We start from the raw sequence: 24,314 nt of genomic DNA, 5'->3' as shown, positions 1-24,314 counted from the left end.
TGTCTTGCTTTATCACTCTCTCTAGCTTACTCCCTTGAGACAGGTTCTGTTTTGAACCTGGAGTTTGTCTTCCCCTCACCTTTTGGCTAGCCTGTGTGGGTGCTTGTGCAAGCTCCAGCAATTCTCTACTCTCCATTTCCGACAGCTGAGTAGAGCTGTGCACATGGTTATGACGTGCTCCCCCGCCCCCACTGAATTGTCTCTCCAGCCCCCCAAGTATGCTTTGGTTGTTAAATAACACTGACATTCTACTAGAGTATAAACCATCTTATTTACTAAAACTCCCATTAGTGTGGGTGTCTAGTAGAACTATTTGATTCTGGTCAACCTGTATATCTACTGAAAACCATTAGGAAGAAGATTGGGTGATGCCATTAAATTATTAAGAGACAGAAAAATAATACAACAATTAGCATTTATACAGCATTTTTCTCCTGGAAATTCCAACATTTTTTTTTTTTCTCCGAAGACATGTATTCTCTTTTTAATAGCCCTGGCTGTCCTGGAACTCACTGCGTAGACCAGGCTGGCCTGGAACTAACACAGATCCACCTACCTCTGCCTCCCAAGTGCTGGGATTAAAGTTGTGCACCATCATGCCTGGCTTGGATCCCAAAGCTTTAATGGGAAATCTTTCAAGAGGATTTCACTTTAAAGATACTAATATATATATATATATATATATATATATAAAACTATTCACAGTTCCATTTTTATCAAACAAGAAAATGAATATACAAAGTTTAGTGGCTTCCAAGTTAGTATTGTAGTGCTCAAACCAAATGAGAGCATTAAGGATTTTTTATTCTTGGATCAGGGAATAATGTTCTATAACATTTTGCTTGTGAAGGTAAAATCTTTGGAATTTATATTTACAAAATTATTGTTTATTACCTACACCTCAACCCTCTTTTGAGACATGGTCTCATGATGCAGCACAGACTGGCCCAAAACTTAGGATCTTCCTGCTTTATCCTTAATTGCTGGGACTACAATCATGCATGTCCAGCTTCCTTTTCCTCCTCTCTCTCTCCTTCTCCATCTCCTGCTTTCATGAATTTATATTAGAGTTATTTTCATGTAATCCGTCATTAAATCATTATATTAGAGTTATTTTCATGTAATCTGTCATTAATTCGTCTTTGGCAATGAGACCATAAAAAGGGGCAGGCTTCTCACCCTAAGGTTGTAGAGGAGCTTACTTTTACCCTAAGTTGAATGCATCAAATTCCATTCAGTTTGCAAAAATAATTAGACTCAGGGAAACATTTATTTATATTGATATTAAGAAAAATTTAAGATGGTAGATTTTGTAAACTTCATTCTTGATACCAACTTTCGTTATTGCTCATCTTCATTTTTGTCATCAAAATGCCATTCTTAGCTCTCTATTCTGCTGAGCCACAATGGATAAGGTTTGGTGGCCTACCTGAAACGGTGACTACTTACTGGCTCTGAGAATGTTCTCCTTGCTGCTGCACCTGGACTGGACCTGCAGAAAGAGCACACACTCAGTAATTTAGGGCTTATAACACAGACTGCCAGATAAGTATGCTTAATGGGCAAGCTCCTGAGGTTTAGGAGAAAAGGTTTTATTTATCTTGACTCACAACATGTTAGTAAAAGTCTATTACATTTTTCAGATATATTTAATTCATTTTTACTTAAAAAAAGAATGAGTTCCAGAAAAATATTTCAGGTACAATATTATAAATTGGACAAAGATAATACCCAAAGCAATTTATGTGTATTTGAGATCAGTCCAGGTGGCCCTCCATATCTGTGGTTTTCATATCTGCAGATTCAACACACTGTGGATCAGAAAAGAAAAGGAAAAAAAAAGGAGAAGAAAACCAACAACACAAAACACCAGCACTACCACCTGTATATGTACTGCACCTGTGATCTTTATTTCCTTGTTATTATTCTTTATGGAATACAATATAGCAATTATTTGCATAGCATTCATATTGCATTAGATTATAAAATAGAGGTGAGGGTTGCAGATATGGCTCAATGGTAGAGCGCTTGCCTATTAAACTAGAGACAATATAAAGTAAAGTATATGATTGGATGTACTGAGGCTGAATATAAGCAATATATGCCATTTTATTACATGAGATTTGAATATCTTTGGGATTTGGTATCTATGGAGGTCTTGAAATGAACTTGTTACAGATAATGAAGGATGACTATATATGGAAAAATTCAATACTGTATATTCATTTGTGAATATTAATCCTTACTCTAAAGGTATTTTGTATATGTCTTGACTAGAATAATAATGAAACCCAAGTAAAATTAAAATTCTATTGTAGTGATTTTTATTATATATATGTTAACAAGGAGAAAAAAACGTTCTCATCTATAACATTTACGTTTGATGGTAGTAACTTTTGTAATGCTGATTATAATAATTTTTATAATACTGGCTATGAAAGATGTTTCTACTGGAAATGAGTTAAATTTGACCCCTTTATTAACCAGTTTTAAGTATGCATATCATTTGTCAATTAGGGGCTCTTTATGCTTTGATTGAAAAATTTAGGTTAAAGTGGCATATTTCTTTTGAAGTTTGCCAAATGGTTGTATTCAATGTTCATGCTGAATGGTAGTTATTAATTTCAGATATAACTTTATTCAAGGTCCACACCTCTTCCTCCCACACCACAGCAGCTTGCCCCAAATGGATATATACACAACAAAGAACTTTCTGTAGCTTAACACAGTCTAATAATATATGAAACAGTTTATGAAAGGAATGTTGTAACTTAGGGTAGGTTATGGCTGTCCTTCCCTGAAAAAATAAACTGTTAATGTTAAAAGAAATAATAATAAAAATGCCATGAGCAGACAAGGGCAAACAAACAGCAAAAACCAAAGCAAATAAATCTAAACACACACACCCACACCCACACGCACGCACGCATGTGCACACACGCATATAGCAAAACAAACAATTACAAATGTTAGTTATTCTCTTTTTGCCCAGATTGCTTAAGTAGTTTTAGGTATACTATAATGACTTTAACCCAGAATGAAAGATTCTTTTATTCTTTTATTTACAAGTCTTATTGAAGAACAATTCTGGACCAAATGAGAAAGAAATGTGACTTAAATAAAATAAGACATGGAAGAAAACATGAGAACAAAGAAAAGAAAAAGGAGAGAGAGAGAGAGAGAGAGAGAGAGAGAGAGAGAGAGAGAGAGAGAGAGAGAGACACTGAGGAATTAAATCTGGAGGATAAAAAAGAAAGCATGAGCTTACAAAGGGAGACAATGTTTGAATGAAGAATGTTCTACTATTTCTTATTGAAAATTCATATTCAAGAAGATAAGTGTAACTAATGAACTTTCTGCAAAATAAATAAGCAATTTTCATACCATGAAATGAAAACAAGTGTAACTCTACCACTACAGTCTTAACGGAGAAAAGAAACACACACCAACAGACAAATTAATAGACAAGCTTAATAAAGAGAGATACTACATTTGAAAAAGTGACTCAAAGAACACAAGAGAACGCTAAAAGCATGGGAAGAAATCTGGGAGAAAGAAGGAAAAGAAAGAGGAAATGTTCAAAGACAAAACAGCTCAAAGAAGTCAAATGGAAGTCAAGAAAGTCTTCAACAAGATGTGAAACAAGATGTGAAGGAGCCAAACCCATCGCGCAAAGCTATGTTTGCGAGTGGAAAGTAGCTCCTTGGGTCAGTAATAGTTACTCTTAAGTCGTAGCCTCTATTCCTCCAGAGTTCATCTTTAAGCCCTTCCAATCTAGAGTGGAGCTAGTGTATGGATAGAAACAAGAAATTTACAATGAACAGTGCAGTTCAGATGAGTAGTTCAAATCGTCTCATAAAATGTTCCAACAAATTTACACAATGTCTATTATATACATTTGATAATGTATATAACGGGAATGGTAGTAAAGAACTCCCTGGTATTTTCTAAGAAACCAAAGCAAACAAAAATATCCTTCCTGCTTCTCTAAATTGCTTAAAAATTAACAACACCCCCACAATTGTTTATAATACGGATAAAGAAACCCACATTGGCTTTTTATACCTCAGTTTGGAACCACATATTTCAAAACAGCTCTAGAGGAAACATTTGGAGAACGAAAATAATTCAGTTCTCTCAAATAGGACCCTTTAACAAGGTGTGCAAATTGCCAAAAGTAGTGTAATTAATGTTTCCCATTTATGTTACATTGGCTGTTGAACCAGATTTGAGAGAAATAATTTTAAAACCAGTGCTTAATTAGACTTTCTTTATTTAGCGATTTTGAATGTGTATAACGGGGGAAAGTAACTTTTAAAACTTTACCATTAGTGGTTAGTGTATGTATGGGTTGATTCTATGCTACATAATGTCATATTTAGAGTATTTTTTAAATAAAATCTTAAATAAAGGCATTTACATAACATAATATAATGGGATTTAATTTTAAAGATAAGTTAAGAGTATCAAGTTTTATTTCATTTTATTTTGTTACTTGTTTAAACAACGGGGGAAAAAAGAGGATGTGAAAAATTAATCTGAGATTATGGCATTACATTAAATTTCTAAGGGAAGAAAATGAAAGGTTAAATGAAAGCTATACTATTAGAGTCCTCATTATTTTATTGTGTTGTACCATGTTATTTTATTGCAATTAACAGCTGACTGATTTTATAACATAGACAAGTGATTTTCCCTTCCACAGGAATCAAAATAATGTAAGAACAGTGTATTTAATTAAAGTAAATGGAGGAAATGAAAAAAAAAGAGACTTAACTGAAACACAGGTATTCACTTACTAATCAAGATACGAGACATCAAATAATTTATTTACACATGTGTTTACATGTAAAATAGAATTTTTGCTTAAGATCACATTGCTTATTAATAAAAAGATATAAAACAGAAACAAAAGAAGGACAACACATAATAAATGGTAAGGAGCAAAAAAATGTCTTTTAAAAAAGCTGAGAAAGCCACAATCTTTAGAGACAGATAAATTACTTACCTTATGCTTAGGTCATAACAAGAATAGCACAGTGTTTAAAGTCATCTCTTCATTATAGAAGGTACAATTGAAAGCCATAGGTTATAATAACATGAAATGCTACACAGAAATGAAGACTCTTCCAGTCCAACATGAAAAGCTAACTCTTTTGGGAGAAAATTTTAACTTACATTTAATGTAACATGAACAACTGAAGGTGTAAACGTCAAAACATATCAATAACATACAAATCTCACACCAATAAGGGAGAAACAGAAACAGCTCAATCACTCAGGACACAGAAGTTAAATTGGATTATAATTCGTGATACACAAGGGAAGGCACATCACTCTAATGGTGAAAGATGCATGCATAATCTATAACTACTCATTTATGTCCCCAGCCCCCAGCCCACTCATACATACAAAAAGGGTCCACTAACAATACAGGGAAAGAATGTAGTGCCAAGCTGTTATGAAGAAAGCAGTACACACGGAAGCACAGCAGTGGTCATGTGATTTGAGAGGTGTTCTTCCCCTAAAGCATCCCATCACCATGCTCATTTTAAAGAAGCCACAAAAAGATTCCCTTTCAATGCTGCAGTAGCTACGAGCCCCCAGCTTGAAGCCAGAGTGTGGAATTTTGATCACCGTTCCCTGCGATGTCAGGGGCTCTCCAATGGAAGCCAGATGTGGACAGCTAGTTAGTGGGAGTATAAGTAAGTGCAAACAACAAACAGCTCTTTCCTTCTGCATTTCATAGAAGGGAGGACTGAAACAAATCACACCAAGCCCATGCCAAGTATAGGTTCTTAAATAACATATTAGGATGCAAAACATTAAAATAAGGATCATTTGATTGTAGGTAAACACTAATCAATTCTCACAAAACTACTGTTTTTCTGCTCACTAGGCTCATTCATGTTCTTTCTCTTAGAAATGCTATAAAACATAGTTTACATGGAAAAAATTCTGAGCAGTTGGTCAGATGGGGTCAAAATCAAGAAGGTAATAAATCATCTTCTCTGATGAACATCTAAATCATCTAAAATTTTAACTGGACAGTAATCACACTTTAAATTCAAAATTAAGATTCTGCATATTTGCTTAATTATATAATCTGATAAGTTATATGGTTTGGAAAGATACAATTTAAATTTTTATATTGTTTAAAAACAAAAAGTTTATTCACATTGAAACTAAATTTCCTATAGATTTTACTCTCAATAAATATTACTTCAAATATGGGTTATTCTTGTCAGTAGTAGGGTCACATCAACTCATCAGAGAAAAAAAACCCAAAACCTCTCTGTTTTTCTATTATTAATGACATTACTTCATCTGTTTTTTTTATGTGTGACATGAATTTTTAATTCATGGATGACTTTTCAATTTAGTTAGCAGATCTGTGACTGTTCAAAGATCAGGTACCATATTTTAACATCTTATTCTTAATAGGCAAGAATAGTTTGACTTTTCCTGCAGCATGGCTTTAGCATTTTAGGTGGTGAGTTCTCCCATAATCTTAGTTTTCTCATGGGAAATATAAAGGTTTATTGTGGGGCTCAAAGGAAATGAAGAATGCATTACTAATTTGAAGCTATAAAGAGGGAAATGACTATCAGTAGTTGTTATGGTAGTGGATTCACTGACAGTTATAACACACTGTCTCACTATACACCCCATCACACTTTCCTCACTAGCTCAGAATGGAAGCAAGTAGGGGAGGAGGGGGAGGAACCAAACAAATAAAACCCCCAATAAACACATGCTGTTTTAAGATTTCCAGTAGGGACTGGCCAGAACTTTTCAGAAGTGTCATGGCCATATGGCCACATGTAAAAATGAGGCCATAGAATCAGGGCTAGAATAGTCTGAACTAGTTCTAGGAAATGCTTTGCATTTTGGACTTTTAGACATAAGACAAGCTTCTGATCCAAATTCTCTTCATCCTTTAAGATTCATCTTGGATTATATCAGTTATGAAAAATATTTTCCAAGTTCTTTAATCACAAATAATATTTTCTTTCTTTAAGTTTCTAATAATGCTGAGATACAATTTACCTAACAGTAATTACCAGATTCAGCAATTTAAAATATATAGCTTGGTGATTTTTAATAAATTTACATGACTGTACTGTCATTAGCATAATCTAGACTTAGGTTTTTCTAAACTCTTGAAGTATCTCCTGATTCTTTATCAAGTTTAACATAGTTCTTCATTACCGATAGGAATTCTCAAATAGAGTATATTCTTGGAGAAGCAGGATTATGACTATTTTTTAAAATATTTTCTACAATGCAAAATACAGTGTTTTGTACAAAGTAAAAACTTGCAAGATCTGAATGTTTAGTTTGTAGTAATCATTGTTCTTTTCAAATTCAGCAGGCCAGAATTTTATTTTTGCTAGCATAAGTACTATCACATTCATATCTGTAGTAGGTAAAACTATTTTATCAGCTTATAAGGCACTTTCACTCTTTTGGCCAGATGGAATTAGTAGCAATGATATGAAAAACAAGTAGATTCTAGCTATCCCATGGAATGGTTTCAAGAATTTATAAAACTTATTACTATTGAGGTTAATCAAATAATGACATGTATGTGCAGTGCAATAAAGGTTCTCTATACTGGGGGTGTCAGTCATATTAAGTAAATTTCTTATTTTCTAAGAGAAGAGAAAGAGGAAGTGGCCCCATTTGTAATGACTTAGATTGTGTGCCTCTTTAGCTTACCCAGAAACAAAAGGAAAATTTTGGTTTAAATTGCATTAAGTCAACAACTTTACAATATTAGATTCGTAAGTCCTGTTGCCTTCTCAGTTCTTACATAAATAGAGTATTGATCAAAAATGTGTTTTATCTTCTATGGTGGCATTCATATATTACTTTATTGGAGTTAAGTCAGGATGTAAGAATCTGGCTTACCTGAGACTACTGACGATTTATGTTTAATTAAACTTGTGGAACTCTAAAACAGATTCAACTGAAGAATACAAACCCTTTTGGTATGCTTCGGACTGGGAGGCAGCAGAATAAAGAGAAACATTATTTGAAGTTGAGTGGTTTCCTTTTCTTAGCTCTTTGACGTTAGACATTTATCATTTGGAACTTTTAATTTCCTCACATAAAAAATGAGGAAAATTAATTAGAATAACATATGTAAACATGGAAAGAGAAGCATGAATCTGTTACTGTTCTGATACAGATTTTCAGTTTATAGGCTGTATGTAGATAGACTCTGAAGCACATGAGAATTAAAAATTTCCAACAGTTCATGCCATCACCCAAGTGACAAGAGATTGTAAATTTTATTTTTTTAAATTAAAGCTTCATAAAAAGGTTGAATGAAAGTCTGAGATTAGTTGTGCAAGGATTAATCTAGTTCAGTGTTGGATGTCTTTAGTCAACTTATCTCCTCTCTATGGTCTTAATTTATCTATAAAATTAAGATGTTTCTGGAGGTTTAAGTGAAGTCAATGTGATTTTTGAAGAACTCTAAAACATCTTAAAAAGGCAGGGGTCCATTCCTTGGGATAAAGAAATAAAATTATATATCTTTCTGTTTAGTAACCTGTATCTACTGTTTTCTTTCATTATGAGCTCAGGCAGCAAACCACAAAAATATTAAAATAAAGTTGTACTTCATGATGTGTCATCGTAAAATACCATTGATGTTCAACATCATTTCAAGTCATGGAAGTTACTAAACCTGGTCCTACAAGTTGGTATTTAATGAATTTAAAAAGGCATTATTATATCACATTTAAAAATATTTTAAGATTTTCATTGATTTGTTCTTCTTGGCTATTTTAAATACAAAAAAATATTTTCTGCAATGAAATCTGTATGCTTTGACAGAGTAGCAAGGGAAATGGTGGCAGAAGCAAGGTAAAAAAATCACTAGGATAGATAATTTTAAAGTCTTTTTTATTTGTATGATTTTGTGGCTCTAAGAAAAATTTCCCACTATCATTATCTTTAAAGATTTAAAAAAATTATTTATGTGTATATGTATGTTTGTAGTGTGTATAGTAAATGTGTGCTGTGCCCACAAAAGCTTGAAGAGGTGTTGGATGATCTAGAGTGGAATTATAGTTGGTTGTGAGCCACTGGATATAAGTGCTGTGAACCAAACTCAGGTCCTCTAGAAGAACACCAAGTGCTCTTAACTTCTGGGTCAACTTTCCAGTCCCCATTCTTTGCTGCTTGTCAGATACTATATAAAAGGAGTACTTTAAAAAAATGTATATACACACAACACACACACACGCAAACACACGTGGACACACACAATTGGTCATTGAATTAACCAATTGTCCATTTAACATTACTAACAAGAAATAAAAAAGAAAGTGGTTAATTTAAGAAGTTATAAAAAAAACCCTCAAAATTAAAAATTTCTGCTTCACGTTTTTCCTTTTAGTTTAAGTGATGAATTAAATGGTGTACTCATTTAACACTCATCACACTTAAAAGTTATCTAATCCCAGGTGAATTCTCTCTCTCTCTCTCTCTCTCTCTCTCTCTCTCTCTCTCTCTCTCTCTCTCTCTCTCTCTCACACACACACACACACACATATACAATCGCAAACATGTGTGTGCACATGCACAGACTCACTTGCATCCATAACTAAGTCCTTGAAGTCCAAGTCATTTGTTCATTATAGATGAAAAGAAGAATACTATCTATCAGCAATGTATAACATGAGTTTCTGTAGGCACAGAGTAATTTTTATATGTACAAATGTTTATAACTGCTTTTTAGGGGACAATCTGTAAATTTCCCAATTTAATACCAATTTTTATCATCTTAAATTCCATTGAACTTGCTTAAGTCCCAGGTTTAAATGAAGAGTGTTTTTTCAGGATCGACTTTTAAATGAGGCTGGACATTCTGCAGGCTCCACAGACAGTGAAGTGAATTATAATCACTACAGAAAGCCAAAGCTGATTTATATTTGTTTATAAATAATCTGATGAGTTCTTTTTCTGTTATTAAAAAGACATGAAGGTACTATAGCACATATAGAGCATCCTTAAGAAGAAAAACCACATTAGAAAAAATCCATGACTCAAGGAAATATGTATTTCATTAATGGAATATTTTTAAGTCTATCCTAGACCAAAGCTTTCATTCTACACTCAAGTCATTCTCAATGACTTACAGAAATTGCAAATCTCAGATTGGTCTCTTCTTGATACCAACACTTTTGATCTGTTGTTCTGAGAAATGTATTTCATTTTAATCTTGATGTATATGTGCATATGTGTGCTCATGGAGGTCTGAGGAAAACCTAAATTGTAGGTCTCTGTCTTCCATTTTGTTTGAGACAGGGTCTCTTGTTGTCTGCTGTTAAATATGCCAGGCTAGCTGGCCTGTCAGCATCAGATATCTTTCTGTCTCTTCCTTTCATCTTGTTGTAGGAGAGACTTGTTTGGCTTTATACAGGCTTTAGGGATCTCTTTTCAGATTCTCAAAGTTCTCCCCCAAGTATTTATCCACTCATTTATCTCCCAAGCTTTATTCTTAGAATTTTAATGTTGATCATAGTATAAAAAATGCTAATTATAGCTGGGCAGCAGTGGTGCACGCCTTTAATCCCAGCACTCCGGAGGCAGAGCCAGGGGGATCTCTGTGAGTTTGAGGCCCGCCTGGTCTACAGAGCAAGATCCAGGACAGGGACCAAAACTACACTGAGAAATCCTGTCTCGAAAACCCACCACCACCACCACCACCACCAACAACAACAACAAAACACAACAAAACAAAAACAAAAAAACAAACCCCCAAAACTAATTATATCATGTATTATGGTACCAATGAAAATTTTTGACTAGTAAGGATTTCTGAGTATTCATGACATTGTGTCTCAATATTCAGTTAATAATTATTTTGTAGAGTAACGTCTTTATTCTAGTGGTTAGAAGAAGGTATTACTTACTATTTATTGGTTTGAGGTTACATGATAAAAGCAGTGACAGAACTCAACACATTGACTTTAACTCACTCATCTATTGACTTTAAACTCAATCTATACACTAGTAGTTGAACCTTTCTCTAGTTTAACAAGGGCAATCATCGCATTTCTAATCAGATCACTTTGGGTTTCCACTGCCTTGGTTATTCTTAAAATATTTTACTTATTTATGGTGTCTGTGTCTCCCATATGTGCCCATGGAGGTCAGAGGACACCCCATGAGTATTGGTTCTCTCCTTCCATCATGCAGGATCTGAGGAGTGAACTGGAGTCAGAAAGTGCTTCAATCTACTGAGCCACCTTGACAGTTCTGCCTTTTTTCCTTGGTTATTTTTCTTAACAATGAGAACTACAGAAAAACAGGAGTGTTACAGAGGAATAGAAAAAAACAAAAACAAAAACCTAAATAGCAGTTTAAAGAATAGCACTATGGGGTCAAATTGATTGCATTTGAATTTTGGCTTTATCAATTACACAATTAACACCATATAAGTCACAATCTCTCTAGGTTTTTGTTTTGTCATATATAAAATGATTAGTAATAAGATCCATTTATACTCACAGGATACTTATAAAGAAAATGATAAATAGATGTAAAACCCTTAGTTAGAAAAGCTGTTTCAGAGTGGACACTACGTTCAGTGTTAGGCATTATTTTGTTGTTAACTACTGTTTGGATGCTATTCTGAGTGGATAATAAGAAATGTAGATTAATTCTTTTATAATTTTGACAGCTCTTGAAAGATCAAGTAAGGTTAATTAAAGCAAGTTTTGAGAAAGAAGTATTAAGAATTACTAATTTTAAAAAATGGATTTTAAAGAGATAATCAGTAAGGTAAAAAATCTCAATAATTGAGCATAAAATCATGATTCATTTTTTGGCATCTCTGGAAGAAAGTTATACATGTCTTCAGTAAATATGAGTTTACAGATACTCAGTTTCTGTTTAGGTTTGATATACTTAGTTTTCATTTTTAAGTATTACTTATTTGTTTGCAAAATTAAGTGATATACCATGAAAGCATATAGCTAAACTGCTTACCTTTCTAAACCAATGGCTGCTAGATTTCAGTGTTAGAAAAAAATGTAGCTTTTATTTCTCAAAATGCTTGACTAGCACTTAACAGGCACATAGAAAATGTACAAATACAAAACAATGCCTACAGCATATTTGTAAAGCAGCGATGATCTAGAAAATGTGCAGGTGCTTCCTTTGTCAACTAGACAAGAGACACACTTTCTGAAGTCTTGTAGCACAGCGAGGAGTGGTTCACTCTGCACTGTTACTCAAAACGTCCAAGGCCATACAGAGTGAAAAGTAATCAACAGCATGGTGTTACTATAAAAAGTCCGGTTTACATTATAACACGTCATTTTCAGTTTCTCCGAATGCACAAGCTTCGGGAGTCTGGGCTAACTCAAACAGAATCAAATGGAGAAACCAACTGTTGTGCAAACTGCACCTCTACTGTACAAAGAAAACTGTGTCTAAAGTTAATTTTTCAAAAAAGGGCAAATCATGACTAATAAACATAAAATGAACATGTACCTAAGATTTTATCTAAAGTATTAATCTGAGGACCAGCAAAATTTTCAAACAGGTTCAAAAACATGTAATTGCACAATGGTGCACACATAGGCACCACTAGGAATGTTAGTACTAAATTTACAGACAGATCAATTATAAAGCAAAATTTATATGTGGACACAATTTCCATTTCTGTAAGTTAGGATTTTGTGTACTCCTTGTCTACCAAAACTTAGTGTTGTGTAATAGTCGAGAAAAGGAAAGGAAAGTACCACAGATGGTGCTCTAGATAGGACAGCCAGTATTCTTGTTGTCTGCTTTTGAACTCTTTCATAATTTTATCTGATATTTTTAAGGCTTGGGAACATTTATATTTATTACTGAATTCTAGTTGGAGAATGTCTCTTCCTGTATACCTTTGTTTTCTAAGACTGCATGCACTTCCTCTTCTAGTTACTTTAAATGGATGCATTTTTACTTTTTGGTAATATTAAAATTGTTTCTAATGTTTGCAAATGGAATGAATTTATAAAAATACATTAAAATTTTAATTTAAAATAAAATTGTAAAGACTTACTATATAACACCATTGGTATGTATATGATGCTGGGGACCCAACTTTGGAACTTGTGCATGCTAAGCTGTCAGTCTACCACTGAATTACATCCCCTCAAACCACAACACACTTATTTTTTATTTTTTAAATTACTTCTTTTATTTTTGAGAATATCATGACATCATGTCCCTCTTCCTTTTCCTCCCTCCAAATTCTCCCAGATACCTGTCCTTGCTCTTTTCCCTCATGACTGCATGTATGTATGCAAATATGTCTACATACTTAACACACTCCTAAATCCACAAGTACCACTGCTCCGTCTGTACAGCGTAACTTCTATGTATATTTCCAAGGGTTGACCATTTGGTATTGGAGAACAAATTGGTGAGCTCTTCCTACCAAAGAAATAGAGAGACTATTTCTCCCACCCTCATCATTCCTTTTGTAGTTTTCTTTTTTATTCAAGTTCTCTGAACATTGACTTTGGATAATTAACCTCAGCTTAATAAGATTCAGCCAAGGGAAAGTAAGAATGAAAATAACATTTCCTATGGGAAATACAAATGTTTGGCATAATCCAGACATTACACTTTTGGGTGAAGCTTCACTTTAGACACTCTATGTTAGAAAAGGAAAACTAAATGATCACAACTAAGTAAAGGGACATTCCTTTGTCTACAGTATTGTTAAATATAGGTTTGTATGTAGTTTGAGCTGGTTCAGCACACTTCCATTCATTATCTTGCAAAATTGGCAATTACTTCGTCTACATTGCTGGTTCTCCTCTCATGCTTGTTAAGAGTTCACATTTATAACTCATTCTCAGGATGAGCAAGATTAGATTACTTACTTTAGATGTGAATGAATTTCAAATTTCAAATTAGTGTACACTGTAGGTCCAAAGAAATATGCTTATCTGATCAGCCAAAATCTATGTAATAACTTTTAAAGCATTAGTTCACATAGATAATACATTATTCATTTATTCAACTATATTTTTTGGTAGGGAGTAAAACATGACTAAGACCCACAAAGACCTTGCTATGTTGGAACTTACATTCTACTACAAGAAGGGAGATCAGAGCACTTCAGACGATACAGGCTTATATATTTGAATGCTTGGTCACCAGGGAGTGGCACTATTAGGGTATGGCATTTTTGGAGGAAGTGTGCCACTGGGGGTGAGCTTTGGAGTTTCAGAAGCCCAAGCTAAGTCCCCAGAGTCTCTCTCTCTTTCTGCTACCTGCCAGCATGAATGCAGAACTCTCGGCTACTTCTGCAGCACCATGTCTGTCTGTGTGCCACCATGCTTCTCTGCACGATGATAATGGACTAAACCTTTGAAACTGTAAGCACCCCAATTAAATGTCTTTCTTTATAAGACATTGTTGTCATTGTGTCTCTTCACAGCAATAGAACACTAACACAGTGGACAAGGATGACTTCTGAGTAAGCATCACTTCAGAGATGAGGCAGTCAGATGAGCATCTAGGGGAAGAACTAACAAGGCAGAGGGAACTGCTAGTATCATGTAAGGATCAAGCAGTGTCTTGAATTACCATCTCATGAAGGTTATTTTGAGAGCTAAACAAATTGAGGCAGAACAGTTGGTATTATGCCTAACATTTAGTAAAGGACAAATATTTATTGCTTTGATGTAATAACTGGGATAATGATGGTAATAACTATAATATAGTATACCAACTACCAAAGCTGAGGCACCAGAACTATACTTCTCAATTCATTATGGCCTAGAACTGTTTACAACCCCTTCCAAGCCAAGTAAGACTTGTAATTGGTCAGAAAGGCCAAAGATTGGTGACAGAATGAGGCATGGGTGATAAGACTTAAACGTTTCAGCAACATGAGATTAACCATGTGTTTTGGAAAATATTTGGTAGGTATTTCAGAAAGATCGAAGAAGAAATTTCCAATAAATGTTAAGTTCAGTTGTAGAGCCTAGCATCCAAAAGGCTATGAATTCTACCCTAGTATTGAAGAAATCTGGATGATTAGCATATGGGTTGTTTGTCATTATCTGTTCTGACCATGTATTTGAAATATTTCATTAAAAATGGGAACAGAAAAGGTAATGGGCCAATGAAAGGACATTTAAATAGACTGCCACTACTAAGAAACCTTTTAGCTTATATTTTTTTAAACAAAATTAGGTATAATCTAAACATCTTTATATAGTCTTTATTCTACATACAAACACAATGCCATGTATTTAGCTCACAGCTATAAAGATCCCTGTTCAGTGGTAGCAATAACTGAATAAGTAATCTCAGATTATCTTAGTTTGTCCATGTATCTTGAACTTTTGAAACATAGATTTAAATAGAAAGATTGGTGAGGTTTTGGAAAACTTAAAATAATCAAGGATATAGAAATAACTGTAAGCTTCTACTCTTCAATGTATTTTGTTTGCTTCATCAAAAGATTGGGGAAGCTGAGAGTAATATGGTTCAATTACTGTACTTACCTTGATTTTCTTTAAAATATTTTTGGTAAAAATTAAGAAAAGCTTGGTAATTCACAGTCTAGAAAAATGATTCAGAAATATGAAAATTAGCCCTCCAATTCCAAATTATTTCCTTGTTTTCCATGTTTTTAAAAATAAAATTAATGTGAAAGGGTAAGATTTTTTTCCTTCTCTACCTGAAAAAAAAAAAGAACTTTGGTTTAGTTTCTATTAAAAAAATGCATATATGAGGTAAGAGGAATGCTCAATAGAGCTCTAAAGGATGCTAATCATTTGACCATAAAAACAAAACTCGAGGTGCAGCGGCAGCGGTGTTAGCGGCGGCTGCAGCAAAGCGTTTGGCGTGATGTCTCACACCATTTTGTTGGTACAGCCTACCAAGAGACCAGAAGGCAGGACTTACGCTGACTATGAGTCTGTGAATGAGTGCATGGAAGGTGTTTGTAAAATGTATGAAGAACATCTGAAGAGAATGAATCCCAACAGCCCCTCCATCACATACGATATCAGTCAGTTGTTTGACTTTATCGATGATCTGGCAGATCTCAGCTGTCTTGTTTACCGAGCTGATACACAGACGTACCAGCCTTATAACAAAGACTGGATCAAAGAGGAGATCTACGTGCTCCTTCGTCGACAGGCCCAACAGGCTGGGAAGTAGTTGAGTTGGAAGCATTGGGGGCTGAGGGTGGGCTTGGAACAGGTGCATACAGTGTGCTGTAGTGAACATTTTGTATGATAGTAATCCTGCTTCCATTTTGTTACTACAGCCAAGATTGAATGTATGACATGATGGTGAATGATCTTTTCATTCTGAAACCACCGTTGCCCCTTTGCTCCTTTCCTTTCTTTTTTTACTTAAACATTTTTATGATAATTCAGAGAGAAAGTGTTCTTTGCCAGTTAAGGTTGGTTCCAGTCCTGGAAACTGTTTGTATCTGCTTTACAGCAGTGAGTGCACTAACCCTTTGTGGGGGTAGGGATGGTGACGAGCTTAGTTATGTCTTCTGGGAAAGTCTTAGCGAAAAATAAAAAATGTTCTGTTAAAAAAAAACTCGAATAAATGTTTACAATATGGAGGGCAATTATTAGATTTATTAACTACCTTGGAACTATCATGGGTACAGGGTTATGCTTGATGTATTTTAAGTTGGATGATTTTGCTGTGAAATATTACAGTAATGCAACTAAAATCAGCCTTAATTTGATTCAAATGACTTCCACCAAATATGTCAGACGGTGGACAAATGATAACTGATCCAACATTTCCTTAAAGAACTACTGTAGGTCTCACTAGCATCATCTTTTCTCTTTCCTACTCTTCAACACAAATTCATTATTTGAGGAAATGGCTATTCTCACAAAGAAGTAGTACCAGGGGCAATCTTGGCAGCAACTAACTTTAGATTATTTGTACTGCTTTTATTAGAAAATTTCCTTTTTTCTCAACACTATAGAAATGCATAATCTGCAGTTCAGCACAGAGTTAAAGGGGCTGGATTACAATAGTGTTCTTTTCTTTCAGTTCATGTATACATAGTCGTGTCTTCCATGAGCCATACTTTAGTCATGTATACTTCTCAGCAAGAATCCTTAAACATGACAGCTCAAAAAAAATATGGACTTAACTTGTTAAGTTGTCCAAGAGAGAAAAAATAATAGCATGCTGGCTTTGTATGACCCTAGGCAATACTAAATGCAGAACAGCATGGAAAATATCAAAAATAGTCCTTTCTTTCCTTATCCTGAGGGAGACTAAGATAGAATGAAGAAAATTATTAATACTATTGAAATCTTTTGCTATAAAAAGTTCCTATGACTCTGGATTGCATTCAGTGTTTCATGGAGTGTCAGTCTATGAATGCCCTTAAGGTCTTTTAAAATTCACCCCTGCTCCAGAGGTTATTGCTTCTGCTTTCAAACTGTGTAAATGGGAGTTAGAATACGAGAACTACTCAACCACTGAAGCAGTAAAGGGAGCAAAAGCTACAGCTAGTTTCCTTCCTTCAATGTTTCCATTCTATATCCTTCTTTTTCTCTTTACAATGCTTTCCTTCCCTCCTTTTTCATTCTTCTTTTCCCCTTGAAGTTCAAAACACCTGATGCCAGCATACATAGTATTTTCTCTCTCCTCCAAGTCATATGTGTGTGTGTATCAACTATAATTCAGCTCCAACATTTTATTCATTATAGTAATTTCATATAACTCTTGCTATGCTAAATAACTTCTTCTTTCTCTAATTATTGTTACTGTAGCTTAAAAGATAGACTCGTGAGTGATTCTTCAAAGAATGTATTGACCAATTCATAGTTACTTATATGCCATTGGAAAGTAATGACAGTCTGGATTGCCAATTAGCTAGGCTGAGAAGTCAGTACAATGAAAAAAAGCACATCCATGAATTACTTGGCATCACATACTCGTAACTATGTTATATTATTTTCAAAGTTAATGCTCCAGACATCATACACTTTTATGCTTATTTCTCCCGTAGTTTGTTTCTAATGATAGAGTACTATGTAGAAAAACCTCTCATCTTTCTATTATTCATTATTAAAGTGAAAATAAAAATTGAAAATCTTTCCTCAAGTAGATAAGAGCAAATCTTGAATAACAGGTATAGTATACTTAGGAATATTAAGACTATAGTATTTAAGATTAATCCATAGAAGTGAAAGGCACAGTTGTAAACGACAGTAAGCATTTGTTAGGTTAACAGAAGTGGCTAAGGAAAGATCCAGCATGGTTAAAATGAACCCCAAAGAACTCAAAATATGCACTTAGATTCAAATGTGTGGACTTTACAAAAAGACAAAATTCATTTTCAAAAACTATTTCCTATGTATATGTGAATAATTCTAACCTATGATGACTCTCCTCCCTTTTCTTTTAGGGTCTCTTATAAAACTTAAATTCATTAAATAGTAATTAAGCAAAATCGAAGAAAGATTATAAAGAGTAAAGAGTTGCATTTTCAATAAGTTTTGTTTAAAAGGGTAATAACATGCTTAGCCTTTATCTCTTTTCAAAGTTGTCTATATTTGGAAAATTAATTAAATAAGCCTTATTAACAACTTTAGAAAAAATAGATACTATCTTGCTGTGGAATAATCCTTCTGTACTCTGTGTCAATATATGTCACTATGTTTGGTTTAATAAACAAGCTGACTGGCCAATAGTTACACAGGATAAAGTCAGATGGGAGAGCCAAACTGAGTATGAGGGGATGAGGAAGGGTGAAGTCAGGAGAGATGCCAGCCAGCTGCTAAGGAATCAGGAGGTATAGAAAATGAGGTAACAAGCCATGAGCCATGTGGTAAAGCACAGATATGAAAAATGGGTTAATTTAAATGTAAGAGTTAGGTAGTAACAAGCCTGAGCTATTGGCTGAGCATTTACAATTAATATAAGCCTAGAGTGGTTATTTGGGACCAGGCAGTTAGAACAGGAAAATTCTGTCTACACTATCTAGATACTACACTATATAGTTACTGTATTATACTAAATAGAAATATGTGCCCTAAAGAAGTATTGTGAAATTTTAGGAGTTATATAGTAGGCTGAAAACTTTAATCTACTCCAGGAAAATCTGTAATTAGCAAATGCTTTTTGGGGCTGAACAATATTTTGATGAATTTTAAAATATATCCCTCATAACTATTTTATCAACACAAGATCCACAAATGGTGAAATTTTTTAAGACATTAAAGCATATATATTTATTTTATTTTTAATTATGTATATCTATGTGAGAGTATGTGCATGCCTAGTGCAGGTGCATGCCTAGAGGCAGTAGATCCCCTGGAGCTGAAGTTACTGGTGCTTGGGTGTTGCTTAATACAGGTGCTGGGAACCAAACTCAGGTCCTCTGAAAGAGCAGCAGCAAGCACTGTTAACTACTGAGCCATCTCACCACCACTGAGTTTTGATTTTTTTTTACTCTAACTCAAAATAGCTTTAAATTTTTAGATTATGGTTTTTAATTTATTACAAATTTAATTAATTTATATTATTATAATAATTTATTAATAAATTAAATTCATTAATTTAATTAAATTATGGTTTTTAGATTTATGTTTCTGGAACTCACTCTGTAGACCAGGCTGGTCTCAAACTCATAGATCCACCTGCCTCTGATTCCAAGTGCTAGGATTAAAGGTGTGCGCCACCACACCTGGCTCCATATTTAATTTTTATACCATTCTCTACATATTTAATGGACAATATCTACATTGTAGGAAATATAATTAACAAATACTTGTGATTTATCAGTAGCCATAGCACAACTCAAAGCAGAAACAACCAAGAAAAAGTCACAATCAATTTAAAATTTAACATTCACTTATGACATCAAAATCAATTAGACTTTTAAGCTCCAAACATTGTTCTTGTTAGAGCTTAAATAAATAATACACCAAACTTTGACACTTTGGCATGCTAAGTGCTCATAATTAAATGAAATTGGAATACTTTAGATGCTGCCTTAGAATCAAGGTTTTTCTAATCATCTCATTTGCCATCCTGAGTGTGGAGCAGAGCTTTGACTCTGCAATTTAATAGAAGACTGAAAGGTGGTTTTCCAAAACATGTAAACATTTTGGACCCCCTCCCCCGCAAAACCTCAGTAACTCAGGAGAGAAATAACTCATCCAAAGGAAGATTAAAAGTTCTCCAGCTACTTATCCCAAGTATATCACTGAAGAGTAACATCACAGATACTCTGTATAAAACAACCTTTATTATTAGTGTGCAGTTTCTCCTCTCACCTTTCCAAATTGTTGCTACTTCCCCTAAGGGCCCAGAGAATTTTGTCAAAGACTTGTTACCTAGGTACTAGTGAAGACATTCCACTTTCCTAAATTATTTGCTATTGTCTAAAATTATCTGTAGTATCCTTTTCCATCACCCCATATGAAAAACGGGTACATTTCAGACATTGGCTGTCTTTTATATTTGTATGCTCCTGTGCATGTTAATAAATTTATATGCCCTTTCTCTGTTAATCTTTCTGTTTTCAGTTTGTTTAAGGCCACTTAAAGAATTTCTTGGGTCAAGGGAAGAATTCCTTTTACCACCATATTTTTATCTACATCTGGCCATCTGATGAATTTTTTTTTTGTAGGAAGTAAAGTCTGCTCAGATCAAAATCATGATTCAACTCTTTTGAAAGTGTATTGCCATGTTTTAACAATATTAAAAATCCTGCTCGCTATATGAATAATAAACTGGCTTTTGCATGAATCCCTTCTACTTCAGTAATTTCATGAGAACAACACATCTGCATAATTTACAAGTCAGTTCATTTCAATTTCAGAGATGGATAAATGGGGCAAAGACAAAGGCAGTGATGGAGGATATGTCTGACTACATGATCATGGGGCTGGCAAATCAGTACTTCTTTAAGTTGGTCATGTATTTGCTTTACTTTTCTCAACTGTCTCCAAGGCTTCAACAAGTTACTAAGTATTTAATAAGTAGCACTTGATAAAAGAATACAAAAGGATTCAAAAAAATAAGCATGTACTATGAAGAAACATCAAGAAGTATTATAGAGGGCAGCTATGCTCATCACTATACCACCAATTAGAAAATGCCACACTATAGAGTTAATTAACTGTAGGCATAAACTCAACCCAGTTGGTATTTCATCTAACAAAAAATAGTTTGTGTTACGATGGTAGAAATTCTCATTTCATATTTTGTTTCCTTCATTCTTTACCTTCCACCACAATGAATATTATAAGGAAGAGAGAGCTGTCAGAGAACAAAACTATCCACCCTATAACCATTTAAAACTTGAGCAGGCTGGATTATACTAGAAGTTAAAACACATTTCCCCCCAAAATAGTGTTTCAAATAGCAGACAGGTTCCTGCATCAATCCACATGTCCATTTAACCCTTGATTCAGGTAAACTATGGTACATTTCAACTTTCTAAGAGTTATATAAACTTAGGAAAATGAAAACTGTATATATTATTTATACAAAATAATAGGTTTCAGTGACAATACCAGTTGACAAGCAATTGTGGTTGGGGAAAAATCTTACAAGGCTGCACCCATAGATCTTGAGCTACAGGCAATTAATGATTGCTGAGAAAGGGATAATCAACCTTCCATGGGATGTTTATGTATAACCCCTTCATTGATTATCCAATACCAAAGGGCCAGTCTTAAAACATACACATATAAGCAACACTAAATGTACTCAGCATGTTATTTTTATATACATAAATATATATATATATGTATACATGTAACAATGAAAATTAAAGAGAAAAAAGAGGACATTTAGTTGGTTGTAGGTGGTGTGGTGTGAGGTGAATCTGGGAAGAGTGAATATGATCAAAATATATTGTAAGAAATTATCAAAGAATCAATAAAAATATTGCATGAAAGCTTAAAAACAAGAGATTTCTCCTTTAATATTATATACTTTAATCATAATTGCCCTCTTCATCAAGGATTATACAAACTGTTGGAAAGCAGCTTAGAATTTGGTACCATTTTAAAAGTCATCTTCAAGAGAAACTTCATGAGTCTTGCCCTATTTATGGTGACTCCCTATAAAGTCTCACATATAATGGTATTCAAAGCAATATAATAATGATAATAAATAGTACTATTCATATGTTTGGAAGAAGTATGTATAAATAAATAACCTAAACACTATACCTGAGAGTAATTTTCAGGAAAAAGAAAACAGAGAAAAACCAAACAGTTAAGATAGCTAAATGGCTGAATGAAAAGAAAGCCATGGGTTTTAAATAGATGTTCATATATTCTTATTTCACTTACTTTACAATGATTAGAAAAAAGAAGCAAGGGATGGTACAAGTACTGACTGCTATGTCAGGTCAAGTTGATAAAGAAATTGATAACACTGGTCTTTCAAATAAACTGAGGGCAAGGGAGAGGAAGAAAGAGAGGGAAGTGGGGACAGAGACAGAAGAGAGAGGTAGAGCAAGAGAGGGAGAGGGCAGAGGGAGAGGGAGAGAGAAAGGGAGAGGGAGAGAGAAAGGGGGAGAGAGAGGGGGAGTGAGAGAGGGGGAGAGGGAGAGAGAGAGACAGAGACAGAGAGAGAGAGAGAGAGAGAGAGAGAGAGAGGGAGAGAGAGAGAGAGAGAGAGAGAGGGAGAAAGAGAGGGGGAGTGAGAGAGGGAGAGAGAGAGAGACAGAGAGAGAGAGAGAGCGCGCAAGAGAGCCCGCTAGCCCAGACTGGCCTCAAATTTGCTATCTAGACAAGAATGACCTTCTACTTCTGATCTTCCCTACCATGAAGTACAGGCACCTCAACACCACACCTTGTTTACGTGTTAGGACTGAAGTATTCAAGGCTGTATGCATGACAGGCAAACAATCTATTGACTGAGCTGTATCACCAGACTAATATTTAATTTTCCAGTCAGATTCTATTTACTATATATAAAAATTCCAGTTATTGTATGTAAAACCTACTTCATTGTGTGACAAATTATCAGGCAACAAATCTGAATGAATTCCTTTGAGCTAAAAGTAACTTTAACTTTGTGCCTTTACTATAAATAGATAAGAACAGTTAATTATTGATTAAATCTGAATATTAGCCAATACAGAGAATTATTAAACTGTTCAGTTTTTAAAAAGATTGATTTACTTTTAAAAATTATGTATAAGTCACATATCTGTGTGTGGATATTCATGTGAGAGCAGGCAGAAGTCAGATGTTTAAGATCCCCTGGAGGTGGACTGGAAGAAGCAGTAGACACTCTTAAGTCTCCAGCCACAAGCTCTTTAATTTTTACCATATCAAAAAAGTCCTGTCATTAAAATTTTACAGGGACAATAGGAATATTATTTTACATCATGTGAAATGACAGGAATAGTAGCCGCAGAGCAATCTACACAACAGAGCTAGTAAGGGCTGGGGTTTCAAGGCCCAGGTTAGGGTGCAAATTGAGCTCCAAACGAAAACTTAGCTCTGCATGTGTGCACCAAGGCTGGAGGTAGATAGCAGGTCTCTTTCTCAATCCTTCCTCACTGAACCTGGAGCTCACTGATTTTGCAAGGCTGCCTGGTAAAGTAGCCTCAGGGATACCTCTGTCTCTGCTTGCATTTTGATAACAGACATGCCACATCAAAGCCTGGCTTTCACACAGGCCAGGGACACAAACTCAGGTACTTATGCTTGTGAGGCAAGCATTTTACTGGCTAAGCTCTTGTTCTAGCCCCACTTAAAACTTTTAAAAACTAGGATGAATTATTTTCAGCAAGTTTACTTCAAAACTATGAGAAAAATTAATAACTGCCAAAGTATGAACATTTTTTTTTTCTTCGAGACAGGGTTTCTCTGTGTAGCTTTGTGCCTTTCCTGGGACTCACTTGGTAGCCCAGGCTGGCCTCGAACTCACAGAGATCCGCCTGCCTCTGCCTCCCGAGTGCTGGGATTAAAGGCGTGCGCCACCACCGCCCGGCATTTATTTATTTATTTATTTATTTATTTATTTATTTATTTATTTATTTATTTTTATTTTTTAAGATTTATTTACTTATTATGTATACAGAAGAGGGCACCAGATCTCATTACAGATGGTTATGAGCCACCATGTGGGTGCTGGGAATTGAACTCAGGACCTCTGGAAAAGCAGTCGGTGCTCTTAACCTCTGAGCCATCTCTCCAGCCTGAACATTTTTATAATATGGTAAGCAGCTAATTAAAAGGTTTTCTTCACACCCATACAAAAAATAGATGCAAAGTTTTAAAGCCCTGAAATAAAAACATGCAGGCTCTTTCACATGC

General features: G+C 34.5%; 2 protein-coding genes across 15 annotated transcripts in view; one reads left to right on the top strand and one right to left on the bottom strand.

Moving 5' to 3' along the window:
- The window catches only part of Gphn (gephyrin), a 410,602-nt gene that overhangs the window by 132,322 nt on the left and 253,966 nt on the right, over positions 1-24,314 (bottom strand). For 10 of the 14 annotated variants that reach the window (XM_028876083.2, XM_028876085.2, XM_028876089.2 and 7 more), the window contains one exon: positions 1,450-1,492. In XM_028876083.2, the coding sequence (XP_028731916.1) occupies positions 1,450-1,492 (43 nt within the window). Of the gene's footprint in view, positions 1-1,449; positions 1,493-3,722; positions 3,786-24,314 lie in introns of all 14 variants that reach the window. The other 4 variants (XM_028876082.2, XM_028876088.2, XM_028876084.2 and 1 more) reach the window with 1 other exon arrangement.
- LOC114697762 (enhancer of rudimentary homolog) lies at positions 15,863-16,552 on the top strand. The gene has a single exon (XM_037210657.1). It carries the CDS (start codon positions 15,883-15,885, stop codon positions 16,195-16,197), a length of 315 nt encoding a protein of 104 aa, XP_037066552.1. The 5' UTR covers positions 15,863-15,882; the 3' UTR covers positions 16,198-16,552.

This window comes from Peromyscus leucopus, chromosome 14 (genome assembly GCF_004664715.2).
Source record: "Peromyscus leucopus breed LL Stock chromosome 14, UCI_PerLeu_2.1, whole genome shotgun sequence".
NCBI lineage: Eukaryota > Metazoa > Chordata > Mammalia > Rodentia > Cricetidae > Peromyscus > Peromyscus leucopus.
Note: the sequence above shows the minus strand (reverse complement) of the source record. Positions and strands in the feature narration are given on the sequence as shown.

Coding starts and splice junctions, on each gene's coding strand:
- LOC114697762 (XM_037210657.1), top strand. CDS start 15,883: ATGTCTCACACCATTTTGTTGGTACAGCCTACCAAGAGACCAGAAGGC.